This window comes from Rhincodon typus, chromosome 8 (assembly GCF_021869965.1).
Source record: "Rhincodon typus isolate 14 chromosome 8, sRhiTyp1.1, whole genome shotgun sequence".
Lineage (NCBI taxonomy): Eukaryota > Metazoa > Chordata > Chondrichthyes > Orectolobiformes > Rhincodontidae > Rhincodon > Rhincodon typus.
Window position 1 is genome coordinate 18,426,449 of NC_063339.1, and position 15,510 is coordinate 18,441,958.

General features: G+C 41.3%; 1 protein-coding gene across 1 annotated transcript in view; it reads left to right on the forward strand.

The window, feature by feature from the left end:
• Positions 1-15,510, forward strand: part of LOC109911656 (protein phosphatase 1 regulatory subunit 37-like) — a 208,503-nt gene that overhangs the window by 16,516 nt on the left and 176,477 nt on the right. The window contains exon 3 of the mRNA XM_048600043.1: positions 672-769. Coding sequence (XP_048456000.1) covers positions 672-769 — 98 coding nt within the window. The remainder of the gene's footprint in view (positions 1-671; positions 770-15,510) is intronic.

Here is a 15,510-nt window from a genome sequence, read left to right on the forward strand (position 1 = left end):
GATGCTGAGTTTCCAAGCAATTTCTGTTTTGAATCTATTGAATCATTTCAAGTGTTTACACAAACCATTAATGTTCCATTTACATTGCAATTTTACTGTTACTTACAAGTTCAAATAAACAATATGAAATTTCCTAGAGGAAGTATTCTCATGGTACAGTACATCTCCAGTGTAGCATGAAACTAAGATTTCCAAATGTGCTTCGAGGGAAATATAATCAATAGAACTTCTTTCAAAACTTACCTCGAGTTCATTTAAATCCCTTTTGTTGACTCATTTAGCGTTGATTCTGCACTGATCGACTTGGACAATACTGATGCCTATGCTCTCTAGGCATTAACATGGTTAGAGAGGAACTTGTTGCATGATGGTAACTATACGTACAAAGAGTTTTGTCCTGAGCAGTAAGATAACAGTTCAACTCAAGAAATACAAGTAAGTGCTTCCAAGCTGGAGGCAATTTTAATTAAGATGAGCTGGACAATTATTCTGACATTGGTTGCTACAGTATAAGGCTAGAAACTGTTTGCAGTCCAAGCACTTCGGTTGACATAAAACCAAAGATTTTATAATACAGATTTAGACCACCTCTACTTGTCACATTGTCTGTCTAGCATGAATTTTAACCAAAGAATGACAAAATTGTTAATCCCATTTATCCTGTGTTGCAGCTGGCAGTTTTACAGTGGATGAGATCATCACATCCTACAAATTAAGCTGTGAAAAACTTGGTGTACAGCCTATTCACAAATTGCTGACACAACTGCAGGTAAGCTCTGTTCAGACATACTAATCTATTTGACAGGCAGAATCCTCCAGTCCCTGAGGTGTTGGATCACTTGATCATTGGATTAGGTGGAACACCAATCTCTGCCTCCACTAGAATTAAGTTCTGGGTAGACAGGCTCCCTCTCTGCCCACAGTTGAGGCCCTTAAAGTGGTCAATTAATGATACTTAAGACTTATTTAAGAGCTTATTTCTGCAATTATTGCAATTATTTTGTCTCTAAGTGGGAGGACAGTGACATATGTGACTGGCAAACCAGTGCAATTTGCAAGCCAGGGTGATAAAACATTGAGGGTTCTCTCAATCTGCACTAATTTTGCACAATTGAGGGACTGAACAAAGGGGAGAGGGTGGCTGTTTAAGCCCATGTCCTTGCCCTTGATCCCAATGCCTCCTGTCCCCCCGACTCCACAACATCAGAAATCACACATTCCCCCAACAAATAAATTCGACACCTTGATACTCACAATCTTGGCTGTTCTTCTGCTATGACCTCCCTATTGTGCTGCAGAGTGAGAGAAATGTCACCCTCTTTTTGGCTGGCAGCTCCCAGGTGGAACTTCTAACCATGGGAATGTGATTTTAGAGGAAGACACTCTACTGCCCTCTAAAGTGATTGGAAGAAGATATCAGAGATAGTAGGAACTGCAGATGCTGGAGAATCTGAGATAACAAGGTGTAGAGCTGGATGAACACAGCAGGCCAAGCAGCATCATAGGAGCAGGAAGGCTGACGTTTCGGGCCTAGAGATGTCAGCTTGTTTGTCTCACCACCTTTTGAGCAAATGATCAAGACAATTGACAAAGGCAACATTCCTCTCAATTTCTGCAATTTACCTGTGTCCTCATAAAAATAGTGTAATGTGATTGGCCTTTATGTGACATGTTTCATTGCCTATGCAGATTTTATTTTTATTTCCTGAAATTCCTAAAACCAGTTATGAAGTAATATTTCTTTGATATCGCAGTAAAGCAGGTTTTTAAAACTGATATTGTGAAATAAATTGGAACTTTTTTTAACTGATCCATTATTTTTACCTCCCATTTTCTTCCTCCTGGTACTTTCGACATTGTACTTGCACCATCGGGGCTCGGAAAGTGACTTGTTCATTTAATGCCTCTTGTAAAATTAGTTTGTATTAAATCAGTGTATAAGCCGCTGCCTCTTATAGAGTCAAAAATAGTTCAAGTTGCCCTATTAGATTGGAAAATATTTTAAAGCTTAGAGAGCAGAAGGCTATACAGAGACTCGAACTGGCACCAATCTTTATTGCAACTTTAAAGACAAAACAAATATTACCTTTATATGAGATAGTAGGAGCTGCTGATGCTGGAGAATCTGAGATAACAAGGTGTAGAACTGGATGAACACAGCAGGCCAAGCAGCATCAGAGGAGCAGGAAAGCTGACGTTTCGGGTCTGGACCCTTCTTCAGACCTACACCTTGTTATTTTACCTTTATATGGCCTCTTCCACAACCCAAATGTTGGACATTTTGGGGACGTCACAAAATGTTTTATAACACATAAAATACATTTGAAGTGTGTTTATTTAAAATGCAGCAGCCAATTTGCTCACAGCAAGCTTCCACAATCAGTCATGTGATAATCTGCTTTCATCATAGAACATAGAACATAGAACAGTACAGCACAGCACAGGCCCTTCGGCCCACGATGTTGTGCCGACCTATTATCCTACTAAGATCAATCTACCCTGCATACCCTACATTTTACTATCCTCTATGTGCCTATCCAAGAGTCGCTTAAAAGTCTCTAAAGTTTTATTGCTTTTTGTTGAAAAACAAATATTGTCTAAGACACAACTATCCTGCTTTCCTCAAAATAGTGCCTTAGGATATTTTATCTCTCACTGAGAAAAAGAGATGGGCCATAGTTCAATACCTTACCCGAAAGACAGCACCTCTAATTGTGTGGCATTCCATCAGTACTCTACTATGGCATCAGCTTTGATTTTTGTGCTCAAATTCTAGTGTTCCACTTGAAACTAAAATCTTAGCAGCTTCAGAGCTGAGATTGCTATCAACTGAGATATGGTTGGTTCAACACTCGATATGTGAAATGGTCTCAAAGAGAAGGTAATTGATGATGAAGTTGATGATTACTTCAAACATAAGTGGATTGATACCTATTGACAAAAAAATGTCGGGACCACGACATACTAACATCACTGTTTCAACCTTATTTTTTGTAGCAATAGGGGAAGGAGGGGGCCTGTTAGCTCAGTTGGCTAGATGGCTAGCATGCAGTCCAGGATAATATTAACAATGTGTGTTTGTCTCATCTGGGGGAAGCTAGGGGCTTCTCTCTTTGCTCACCTGTCTCTGAGACTGAAAAGCAATGTATGGATCACTGGAAGAGAAAATAGTTTCAGGATAGAGCAACAGCAGACAATGCACTGGGATCCTGCCTTTAGCCAAAGTATGTACAAATAAAGGGAAGGAACTTAGGTGTGGATTACATGTTGAGGGCAGGCTCCCTACACCCCAGCATAGTTTTAGGGTGAGTCAACCTCCATTTTGTTGACTTATATCACTTAGTTTTTGAGATATGACCCGTTAATTAGTATGAGTTCATGATATTACAATGAAGTTCCTGCCATGAATACCAAATGTGGACTGTGAACAGAGTTGCTTTCATGGATCAAATAGTTTGCCCCAGTTTTCTTAAGTTCAGTCCACAGATGCTACCTGATTTGCTGACAGTTTTGAGCATCTTCTGAAAAGGGAATGATAGCTAGCATCAATTTTGTTACAAACTCATCTTGCAGAGTGACTGTCTTCAGTCTGCAGTTAACATGTAGCCTAAATTTACCATTGATACAGTGCATGCTGACATGAAAAGAGGCATCTCTCAATTATTAAATTTGGACTAATGTATCCTTGCCATGTTGGTTCTATTCTTTAGTACAATAACACATCAGGAATTATGAATTGAGGGGAATATGAAATCAAAAAGAGGCATTTTTGTGCTCTTTACAGTTGGATTGGAATGAATGCTTTTGAACCTACTGCAGACTGTAATGGTCCTTTCATGCGTTTGTGTAATTCTGATACAATACAGCTCCCATCAGAAAGTCAGCACCCAATCCCCAATTATACTCTCTCCCTAGCCACACATTTAATCTAATCAAATCATGTACAATGTCAATGTACTGTTTGACTCTGAGCTGAGCTTCAAACCTCTATGCCATTTGTTACCAAGACACCCTGCTTTTGCATTCTGTAACATTTCTGACCGCTGCCTGTATTCCCCATTAGAAGAACCATCCACTCTTCTTTACTTAGTACCATAGGCTCTTTAATATCCATCTGAACAAGCAGGGAGAGACTTTGGTGAGGACCTATGAGGACATCGGGGTTAACACCCTGACAAGAACATTCATCAAGGGCATCAAATGAATCCTGAAGTGTATCCTCCCCACCCCCAGTCCATCCAGTCCATTTGAATTCCTCATCAAGGATATATCTGAGTTTACCATTCAGTTTATACCTAGGAGTTATTGATGTTTAAATATGACTTGCTCAACTGGTTTATGTCAACCATTTCTGATAATATTAGAATCTATACTGTCAACCTTCTGTCATGAGCTATACAAGAATGGATTAACTATTTCCACCCATCATAATGAACTAGACAGAAAATCATAAACTAGCAATTATTTATCAAGTTTGGAATGATAGTTAGCAGCAATTGTAATCAAGCATTCAGCATGCAAATAATTAAATAAGGATCATTGATAAAATAAATAATGCAGGTTATTAGGGGGTTCAGTTGTGTCACAATAATTCAATGTTAAGTGCTTGCTGAAAACTTTACAATTGACAGCTCTATTTGAGACAATATAAATTAGTTAAATTGATTTCAGTTTAGATTCTTTAGATAAGTGACAAGCTAAAAAACATTAGGTAGTTAATCTATTTAATGGATTAGGGTTTATAACCTTGTAACTAGCAATTTTTTCCCTAAAATTTATACATCCTTGTCCTCATGACCTGGAATAGGTGAATTAATTGTATTACCTTCATATAATTTCAGTTTTTTGAGACATCAAAGTAACACATTCTTGTAAATCTGTTATCCATTCTTTCTGGGTCCTCTGCTTCTGGTAAATTTATTTATTCTTGTATTGGTAATTGTACTAGCTGGTTTATATCCTACCTCCCTTGATGTCTAGAAAATCAGTACATCTCAGTAATGTATTTATAGTGTATTTGCTCACCAAGCGCACTTCCTAATTTGATAGAAACACCTTCCTATCAGATGACATATTTTTCCTCCAGAGGCTATAAATGAGAAAAAAAAAACAATAAACTAAAATCTAAAGAATAAAAACAAAATGCTGAGAACTAAGGACTGAATTATTGTGTTAAAACATGATCTTACTTATGCCAATATAATAAAACACCAAACTGTGGATATTGAAGATCTGAAATAAAAACAAAAACAGACATTACTGGAGAAACTCAGCCCATCTGGCATTATCTGTTTGGAGAAAGCAGATATTTCAAGTCTGGTGACTGTTCATCTTTATGCCCTTCACTTCTAAAATATTCTTGGTACTATTGACCACATGAATGATTTGTGTTGGAAGAGTTCACCACTTCTGATCTTAACCATCTTTCACAGAACTGCCTCCAAACCAATGGAGCATTGGTATCGAGACATGCTGGATCATTGATAGTAGGAACTGCAGATGCTGGAGAATCCGAGACAACAAGGTGCAGAGCGGATGAACACAGCAGGCCAAGCAGCATCATAGGAGCAGAAAGGCTGACGTTTCGGGCCTAGACCCTTCATCAGAAAAGGGGGAGGGGAAGGGGGTTCTGAAATAAATAGGGAGAGAGGGGGAGGCGGATAGGAGATGGATAGAGGAGAGGATAGGTGGAGAGGAAACAGACAGGTCGAAGAGGCGGGGATGGAGCCAGTAAAGGTGAGTGTAGGTGGGGAGTTAGGGAGGGGATAGGTCAGTCCAGGGAGGACGGACAGGTCAAGGGGGCGGGATGAGGTTAGTAGGTAGGAGATGGGGGTGCGGCTTGAGGTGGGAGGAGGGGATAGGTGGGAGGAAGAACAGGTTAGGGAGGCGGGGACGAGGTGGACTGGTTTTGGGATGCAGTAGGGGGAGGGAAGATTTTGAAGCTTGTGAAATCCACATTGATACCATTGGGCTGCATGGTTCCCAAGCGGAATATGAGTTGCTGTTCCTGCAACCTTCGGGTGGCATCGTTGTGGCACTGCAGGAGGCCCAGGATGGACATGTCGTCTGAGGAATGGGAGGGGGAGTTGAAATGGTTCGCGACTGGGAGGTGCAGTTGTTTGTTGCGAACCGAGCGTAGGTGTTCTGCAAAGCGGTCCCCGAGTCTCCGCTTGGTTTCCCCGATGTAGAGGAAGCCACACCGGGTACAGCGGATGCAGTATACCACATTGGCAGATGTGCAGGTGAACATCTGCTTGATGTGGAAAGTCTTCTTGGGGCCTGGGATGGGGGTGAGGGAGGAGGTATGGGGGCAGGTGTATCACTTCCTGCGGTTGCAGGGAAAAGTGCTGGGTGTGGTGGGGCTGGAGGGGAGTGTGGAGCTGACAAGGGAGTCACGGAGAGAGTGGTCCCTCCGGAAAGCAGATAAGGGTGGGGAGGGAAAGATGTCTTTGGTGGTGGGTCGGATTGCAAATGGCGGAAGTGTCGGAGGATGATGCGTTGGATCCGGAGATTGGTGGGGTGGTACGTGAGGACGAGGGGGATTCTTTTTTGGTTCTTATTGCGGGGACGGGGTGTGAGGGATGAGTTGCGGGAAATGTGGGAGACACGGTTGAGGGCGTTCTCGACCACTGAGGGGGGGAAGTTGCGGTCCTTGAAAAACGAGGACAACTGAGACGTACGGGAGTGGAATGCCTCATCCTGGGAGCAGATGCGGCGGAGGTGAAGGAATTGGGAATAGGGGATGGCATTTTTGCAGGAAGGTGGGTGGGAGGAGGTGTATTCTAGGTAGCTGTGGGAGTCGGTGGGCTTGAAATGGATATTGGTTTCTAGGTGGTTGCCCGAGATGGAGACAGAGAGGTCCAGGAAGGAGAGAGAGGTATTAGAGGTGGTCCAGGTAAACTTAAGGTTGGGGTGGAAGGCGTTGGTGAAGTGGATGAACTGTTCGAGCTCCTCGTGGGAGCACAAGGCGGCGCTGATACAGTCATCAATGTGACGGAGGAAGAGGTGGGGTTTAGGGCCAGTGTAGGTACGGAAGAGGGATTGTTCCACATAACCTACAAAGAGGCAGGCGTATCTTGGGCCCATGTGGGTACCCACGGCCACCCCCTTTGTCTGTAGGAAGTGGGAGGAATTGAAAGAGAAGTTGTTGAGGTATGCTGGATCATTTACTCCTTAGCTTCTCAGGCTTGAATTCACAAAATAGTCACAAACAGCTTCAGAAAATATAAGATTTTATTGACAATAATGTGCAATAGGTGAGTCTTTGGTCATGATGACTTCGACACCAAGCATGGAATGATGGTTTCTATAAGGTTTCAAGGTTTCACCAGTACTAACCCTTTCCTTTTCTTAGCATTCAACTTAACTACTGACCCATCTTTGAGGACACCTTTGAGGCGAATATTAGGCATCCCTTCTGTAATTAAAGGAAAGTAATTCCAGCAACAATCCCTTCGAATTTAGATTGACTTTCAATGCTCCAGCCCATTGACTTCTGAGCCAGGGGTAAGAGCCAAACTGCTGCACATTGCAAGCATATTTAAATAAAATAATTAATATTAATTTAGCGGCATGAAAATGCACTGTATTCTAACTAATTAAAACATATTTTCATGCCATGATGCACAGAATTGTGTTTTGCATATCAATTCATGCCAGCAGAAAAATAACATTTAGCTCTGAAATATTAATTCCTGGACATGGCTTTCGAAGCTCCTGGCGGGAAAAGCAAGATTTCACCTCTGAAACTATTTGATTGGATGGCTAAGCTATCATACACCTAATACCATGAAGACTGTTCCAGGCAGTTTTATTGATTCTCTTTATGAGACCCGACAACTTGTGGGTAGATTTAACAGAACATCCAAGCCAATAGCAGTTTTCTTGCTCCACTGTCTGCCAATTCATTGTTCAATGTAACAAAAAATGTTCACACTGTATTAATATTAACTTGGAAGTGCTAATGAGGGAACTAGGTAATAACAGGCTAAGCACATGTAGTTAAAGAGCGGGATCTTTGGGGAGATAAAAAATAGTAGATAATGTAATAAGAGAAATGAGAAACAATAAAGCTGCTGGGAGAGACTGTATTTCAAATGAAATTATACAGATTGCAGATTGATGAGAAGTTTTAACACCTTGTTTAATGAGATAATCAGGGTTGAAGTAGTCACTATGGAATTGAATATAAGTTGCTTCCTTGTTTCGTTTATTCCATCTTGGTTTTCTCCATTCTTGAAGCTTGACTGTTGTCTTTTCTTTGATGCTGTTTGTTGAAGTGACAGAGTTAATAATGATGCTGAGTAAATGTTGATTTCATCATGAGTTACCTGGAATAACTAAATAACATTAAAATCAGAAGAGGAAGACTTTGTTATCCAAATTGCCCGTTGAAAGAAGAATAAATCCATATCCTTATGTTTAACATAAATTTGATACATGTGGTATTCACCTTGAGCTTATAAAGACTTCACTTGACTAAGACAAAATAGGATCTCACAGGCACAAAACAGATTTTACCTTTTGAGTGCTGAAGCATAGTCACTCAGAGAGTTCTTGCTAATTTAGATATGGTCTATGGTATGTTTCTCATTGCTTCATTAGAACGGCAAATTGTTACGTTCTTGTGAAAGAAATAGGGAGGTGATGGCCTAGTGGTATTATCACTGGATATTATCACCAGAGACCCAGGTTCGAATCCCACCATGGCAGATGGTGGAATTTGAATTCAATAAATATCTGGAATTAAGAATCTAATGATAACCATGAATCTATTGTTGAATGTCTGAAAAACCCATCTGGTTTGCTAATATTCTTTAGGGAAGGAAACTGCCATCCCTGGTCCGGCCTACATGTGACTCCAGACCCACAGCAATGTGGTTGACTTTGAACTGCCCTCTGGGCAATAAATGCTGTCTAAGCTGTGTTTCTCATCCTGTCAGTGAATAAAGAAAAAAAAAAGAAAAGATCCCTCAATTGGGAACAAGCAGACATATGAAAACACCACCACCTTCAAGTTCTCCTCCAAGCCACTCACCATCCTGACTTGCAAATATATTGCCACTCCTTCACTGTCGCTGGGTCAAAATCCTAGAATTCCCTCCCTAATAACATTGTCAATCAACCTACGGCAGGAGGACTACAGCGGTTCAAGAAGGCAGCTCACCACCACCTTCTCAAGGGCAACTAGGGATGGGAAAGAAATGCTGGCCAGCCAGCGACGCCCATCCCACAAATAAATAGAGAAAAAAGAAGTAAAATGACAGCTGCTTCGATATCACATCAGATGGCAAGTATTCTCAACATGTCTTCCATTCCTCCTCACACCATGATCCTTGCATAACACAAGTAACATCAGCCATTCAAACCTGGTGTGGACTTAGAGCTGAAGTCCCATCGTGGAAACATGTGACCTGAGTAAATATCATCTTTGTATCAAGATAAAGGGGATACTAAATTTAAGGGACTAGTTCATTATGGCTCCACATTGACACTATTGTTCCAGACTGGCAGAATTAATTTGGCCTTTCAAGAGTCAAGATTGGACAGTCATTTGTATACAAAAAAATTAGCCAAAATATGATAAATTATTTTGGATTATTAATATAGAGATAGGGAAATATCTAACTATGATTTATCGCTGTCTTCTCTTCCTGTTCCCCGCATGTTCACCTCTGGAGTTCAGTAAGAATCTATCGTTTATCCTATTTTTATTGTTTACCTGTAGTGACATTGTGAGTTTCTTCATATGGTGATACCAAGATCTACTTCTGTAGCCCTTTCTCATCCCTTGCTCCCTCTTACCTCTTGGCATATAGCTTGTTTCAATTACAGACTTGGATGAATCATGACTTCTTTCTGTAGAATATTTAAAAGACAAAAGGCAGTGTCTTCTGCCCTGTGCACTTGTCTCCCTTGTTATTGGTTCCAATCCTTTCTCTGGTCAATGTTTCAGGTTAAATGAAACTGTTTGCAAATTTGGGATAGCGTTTATATTTCAGCATGATTGCAGATCTTACCTCTGTTTATGTTCACCCAGCAATGTTTGTCCACTCTAATGCTCTCCTTGTTGGCTTTCCATCTTCCCTTTCATTCACTCCACTTTATCCACAGCTATGCTGCATTTATCCTGCTCTGCAAAGATTCGTGCTTGTCTTCCATTTTCTTTTCATCTTATCTTTCACTCTCAAACAGAAACTATGAAGGTAGCTCACAGGAAGTTTAATAGATTGATACTTGGAATGAGTAGGTTACCTTATGAGGATAGATTGCACAAACTGAGCTTTAAAAGAGTGAATGCTGTCTTAATTACAGAGTATAATATTCTGATTTGCCTAGGCGTAGTGGAAATGGAAAAGATGTTTCCTGTTGTCAATGAGTCCAAAAATCAAAAATTAGGCATTGGCTCCTTTAGAACAAAGATGACAGAATTATTTATTTTCTCTTGGAGGGCTGTGCTACTTCTGAAATCTCCACCTCAGAAGTTGGTGGAAGTTGGGTCATTGAACATTTTTAAGGTAGCAGTAGATAAATTGCTTTTTTGGCAAGGTGATTGGGGGCAGGTGGGAATGGTAGTGTAGGATCTATCTGACTTTGTCACAGCAAAGGCATCAGGGAAATGCTGGGCAGGTTGGCACTCTGGACAGGATGGGACAACCGGCAGCACAAAAGGTGGTGGAGAGAGGAGTGAGAGATACTTGAGAGCTTTACTGACTGATGAACGCACTCTCCACTGCCATACTGTGCCAAATAGACCAAGGTTGAGGAGGTAAAGAAGGTTGATTGTAGCAGGCACCACTGTCATGGAAGTACATCTGGTCTTATTGCTCCTGAATAGGAAGGGGTCTGATCAGCTAGGATCCTGTATTGTCTGCACTCACTACTCCTCTTAAACAGGCTGGAGCTCCTTTCTCTCAAGTCTTTAAAATTATGCTAGGGTTTGATTTGATTTGATTTGATGTATTGTTGTGACATGTACCAAGATACAGCGAAAAGTCTTGTTTTGTGTGCTCTACAGGCAGATCATACCATACAAAGTGCATCAGGGTAGCAGAACAGAGTGCAGAATATAGTATTACAGTGCAGAGAAGGCGCAGATAGAGATCAACATTAACCTTTGAGAGATCCATTCAAAAATCTGATAACAACGGGCAAGAATCAGTTCTTGAATCTCTTTGTACTTGTATTCAAACTTTTATATCTTCTGCCTGACGGAAGAGGGTGGAAGAGAGTATGATTGGGTTGGGAGGGGTCTTTGATTATGTTGATTGTTTTCCAGAGGCAGCGGGAAGTATAGACAGAGTCGATGGATGGATAACTGGTTTGCATGATGGACTGAGCTGTGTAGTCTCTTGCAGTCTTGGGAAGAACAGTTGCCAACCCAAGCTGTGATGCATCCAGATAGAATGGTTTTTCTGGTGTATCTATAAAAATTGGAAAGAGTCCTTATGGATATGCCAAATTTCCTTAGCCTCCCAAGGAAGTAGAGACATTGTTGAGCTTTCTTGACCATCGCATTGACGTGGGTGGACCAGGACAGATTGTTGGTGATCATCATTCCCAGGAACTTGACAATTTTGACCATCTCCATCTCAGCACCATTGATGCAGACAGAGCCGTGCCCTCCACTCTGCTTCCTGAAGTCAATGACCAGCTCCTTCATTTTGCTGACATTGATGGAGAAATTGAGAACCGCTAAGCACTCAATCTCTTTCCTGTATTCTGTCTCATCGTTGTTTGAGATCTAACCTACAACGGTGGTGTCATCAGCAAACATATGAATGGAGTTGGGGTGGAATTTGGCCACACAGTCGTGAATGCATAAGGAGTACAGTAGAGGGCTGAGTACGCAGACTTGCAGGGAACCAGTGTTTAGGATGATCATGGAGGCCTATTCTTACTGACTTTTACTGTAAGTTTGAAAGAAGGTGTTTCCGCTTGTGGGGGAGCCAAAAATTAGAGGCTATGAAAATAACATATTCATTAAAAATCATTTAGAAGAAGCATTTTTACTCAGAAAGTGGGAAGAATGTAGAACACACTACCACCAGGAACAGTGGAGGAGACTAATGTAGATGCATTTAAGAGGAAAACAGTAGGAAGAATGATAGCAGAAGGCAGAGAACATTATATTGATTGGGTGAGATAAAGATGCATATGGAAGGAAGCTAGCCTACATCATACAGGCTAATTGCCTGTTTTTGTGCTGTAAAAGTCATGTAATAAGGAGGATGCAAACTGCTAATTGTGCAGCAATAACTCTTTGCAACAGTTTGGATGATGTGACAGTTTAGGAGAATGTATTGCTCATTTAAAGGGACAGTGTACTCATTAAAAAAAAGTGCTGAGCAGTTTCTTTACTCTCTTCCTCACCTCTCATAAAGATGTTGAATTCTTTCTGTGATTTGGCTCCAAGGACATTTGGCGTTGTCTAATCCCTTACTGATATAACCATTATTTACTCGGCTTCCTGAACAATGGATGTTGATAAGCTTCTCGAACACAGAGGCAATGTAAACGTACTTGTGTCTCACCCCCCCCGTCCACACAATCACCTCCGGTATATTGGATTGGTTGTATTTAGATTGCGGTCAATAAAATCCAAGCCATTCTTCTTCTCCTTAATTTAAATATTTAAAGCTATTTTTAATTCTCCCACTGTGCCTTGAATGAGATGAGCTAACGGGCTGTCACATAGGTTCACTGTCTTAACAGTGTTCCTGGACTGAACCACGGACGTTTGAGGATAGTCTGAGGTTACTCATGGTTGGATCAGTTGGGGAACAGCAGCTTTTTCTCATTTTGTTCATAAATATGCAGCACAGTGGCTTAAATTGCAACAAATTATATTGGTGCAGCGCTTCTGCATTGATTAATTATGAAGCAAATAATACTAAGTACTTCTTTTTTCCCTTCTCTGTAACCCAATCTTGATAACTTCCAACCATTGAACCATTGAATAGTTACAGCACTGAGGAAAACATTTGGCATATCACATCTTCACTCTCTGGAAGATTCAACAGGTATCACTCACCCACTCTTTGCCACCTCTCAGTTTTTGCTTCATCTTACTCTCTACCTCTTTCAGCTCTGGCATTGATTGCACTCACTTTGCCTTTTGTGGAAAATTGTCTCAATTGTACAAACTATCTCCTCATTAAAAGCAACCAATTGTTCCAGAACAGTTTTGGCTGTCAAACTTTGCTTCCGGTTTTCCTTGTCCAGATTCTGTTCTCATCCCACTAAATTAATCCTTCTCCAATTGAGTATTTTTATTTTTTGATTCTTGCTTATCTAAACCATGACCTATGTTACTTGAATGTTTCCCCACTGACACTTGGTCAACTTAATCCAATAAATTCTCCAGAACTGGACCCAGTTTCTTTCCTTGTTGAGCTGAGAACAGAATGATTTAAAAAGAAATTCTCTGAATACACTTTGGAGACTCTTCCCTACTCACTTTTCTATTTGTCTTTTTATGGAGGCTATTTGATTTCCTTCTCAAAGAAGAAGTTTTTCGATTCAATCATGAGACTGAAATGGTGCTTTGTACTTCTGTAACAATAGCCAAAGCAGTTAGTTCGTTAAACAGGTGAAGGAATTACATTCTTCTGTAATGGTAAGGATGAGTATAGCTTCAGTATGTGTGAGTGGGTAATTATTAATTACATAAAATTGTGTGAAAGGAGTCATGAATTGTGTTTGAATCCTTGTGTATAATGGAAGCATGAAGCAGAGACTTGCATTTCAGAGAACACAGCAATGGGCATTGAAAGGCTGCTGCAGGGGCATATTTCCCAAAAATGAGGTCCTGACCTAGCATCACCTACATTCTCGCAGTGCCCCATGCCTTACCTTTCCTTCCTGTGCCTTGTCTAACCTTGCCATGCCATGCCTGTTAGTAAGGTGCACTTCACTCAGAGTGAAAGGCCTTCACTACTGCTGCATTAACTTGCTGTTTTGTGCATGTACAAAGAGGCTGCTTATCAGTAGCAAGCTGTCAGGGATTTTGGGGTTAGAACATCTTGCTGGATGGTATACAGAGATGTCCATCTAACGTGCCAGCTGCCTGTGCAGCAAACACGCAACATATTTATTCAATCAAATGGCTATGTCGGAAAGTGGGTGGGTGGGCCTAATCCTCAACCCAGATAGTATCCTTTGTAAGCAGGAAGGAGAGTCCCGCATGATGTGTTGCCTGCCTGGTGCCAGGATAAGGGATATCTCTGACCGGCTTGATTGGAGCGGGAGGGGGAGGATCCAGTTCTTGTGGTCCATGCTGGAGCAAACAACATAGGCAATATGAGGAAAGAGGACCTTCAGAGATTATCAGCAGCTAAGAACCAAATTAAAGAACAGGTCCTCAAGGGTTATAATCTCCGGATTACTGCCCGAGCCACATGCTAATTGGCATAGGGACATGAGAATAAGAGAAATAAACATGTGGCTAAAGGAGTGGTGCAGGAAAGAGGGTTTTTTTTTCATGGGGCACTGGCATCAGTATTGGAACAGAAGGGATCTGTACCGTCAGGACAGTCTCCACCTGAATCGAGCTGGGACCAATGTTCGAGCAAATAGGGTAAATAGGCTGGTCAACAGAACTTTAAACTAGAAAGTGGGGGGGCGAAGGGAGTGGTGAAACTTGCCCCAGTGGGAAACAAAGCAGAAGGTTAACATCTGTAGTGGTGGATTCAACTACGTGGAACAATATGAAAGAAATGACAGGGAAGGAGAACTCAGGAGAGGTTATTAAAGTCTCCAGCACAGACACAAATAGGACAGAGTGTTTGGAAAGGGCTAGCAATCAAACACTGGAAAAACAAATGACAATGAGAAGAGGGACGGTTAATACAGGACTGAAGGTGTTATATCTGAATGCAAGCAGTATAAGAAATAAGGTAAATGAGCTTGTGGTGCAGATCGAAATTGGCAGGTATGACGTAGTGGGCATCACGGAGATGTGGCTGCAAGGCGATCAGGATTGGGAACTGAATATCCAAGGATATACATCCTATCGAAAAGATAGGCAGGTGGGCCAAAGGGGTGGGGTTAACTTATTAGTAAGAAATGAAATGAAATCAATAGGAATAAACAAAGTAGGGTCAGATGGTGTGGAATCTGTGTGAGTAGAATTGAGGAACTGCAAAGGTAAATAAACCACAGTTGGAGTTGTGTACAGGCCTCCAAACAGTAGTCAGGAGCTGGGGCACAAGATACACCAAGAGATAGAAAAGGTGTATAAGAAAGGCAAAGTCACAGTGATCATGGGGGATTTCAATATGCAGGTGGACTGGGAAAATCATGTTGGTAGTGGGTTGCAAGAAAAGGAATTTGTGGAATGTCTATGAGATGGTTTTTTGGAGAAGCTCATGGTGGATCCCACAAGGGAACAGGCAATACTGGATTTAGAGTTGTGCAATGAGGCAGACTTGATAAGGGAGCTTAAGCTAAAGGAACCCTTAGGAGGCAGTGATCATAAAATGATAGAATTTACTCTGCAATTTGAGAGGG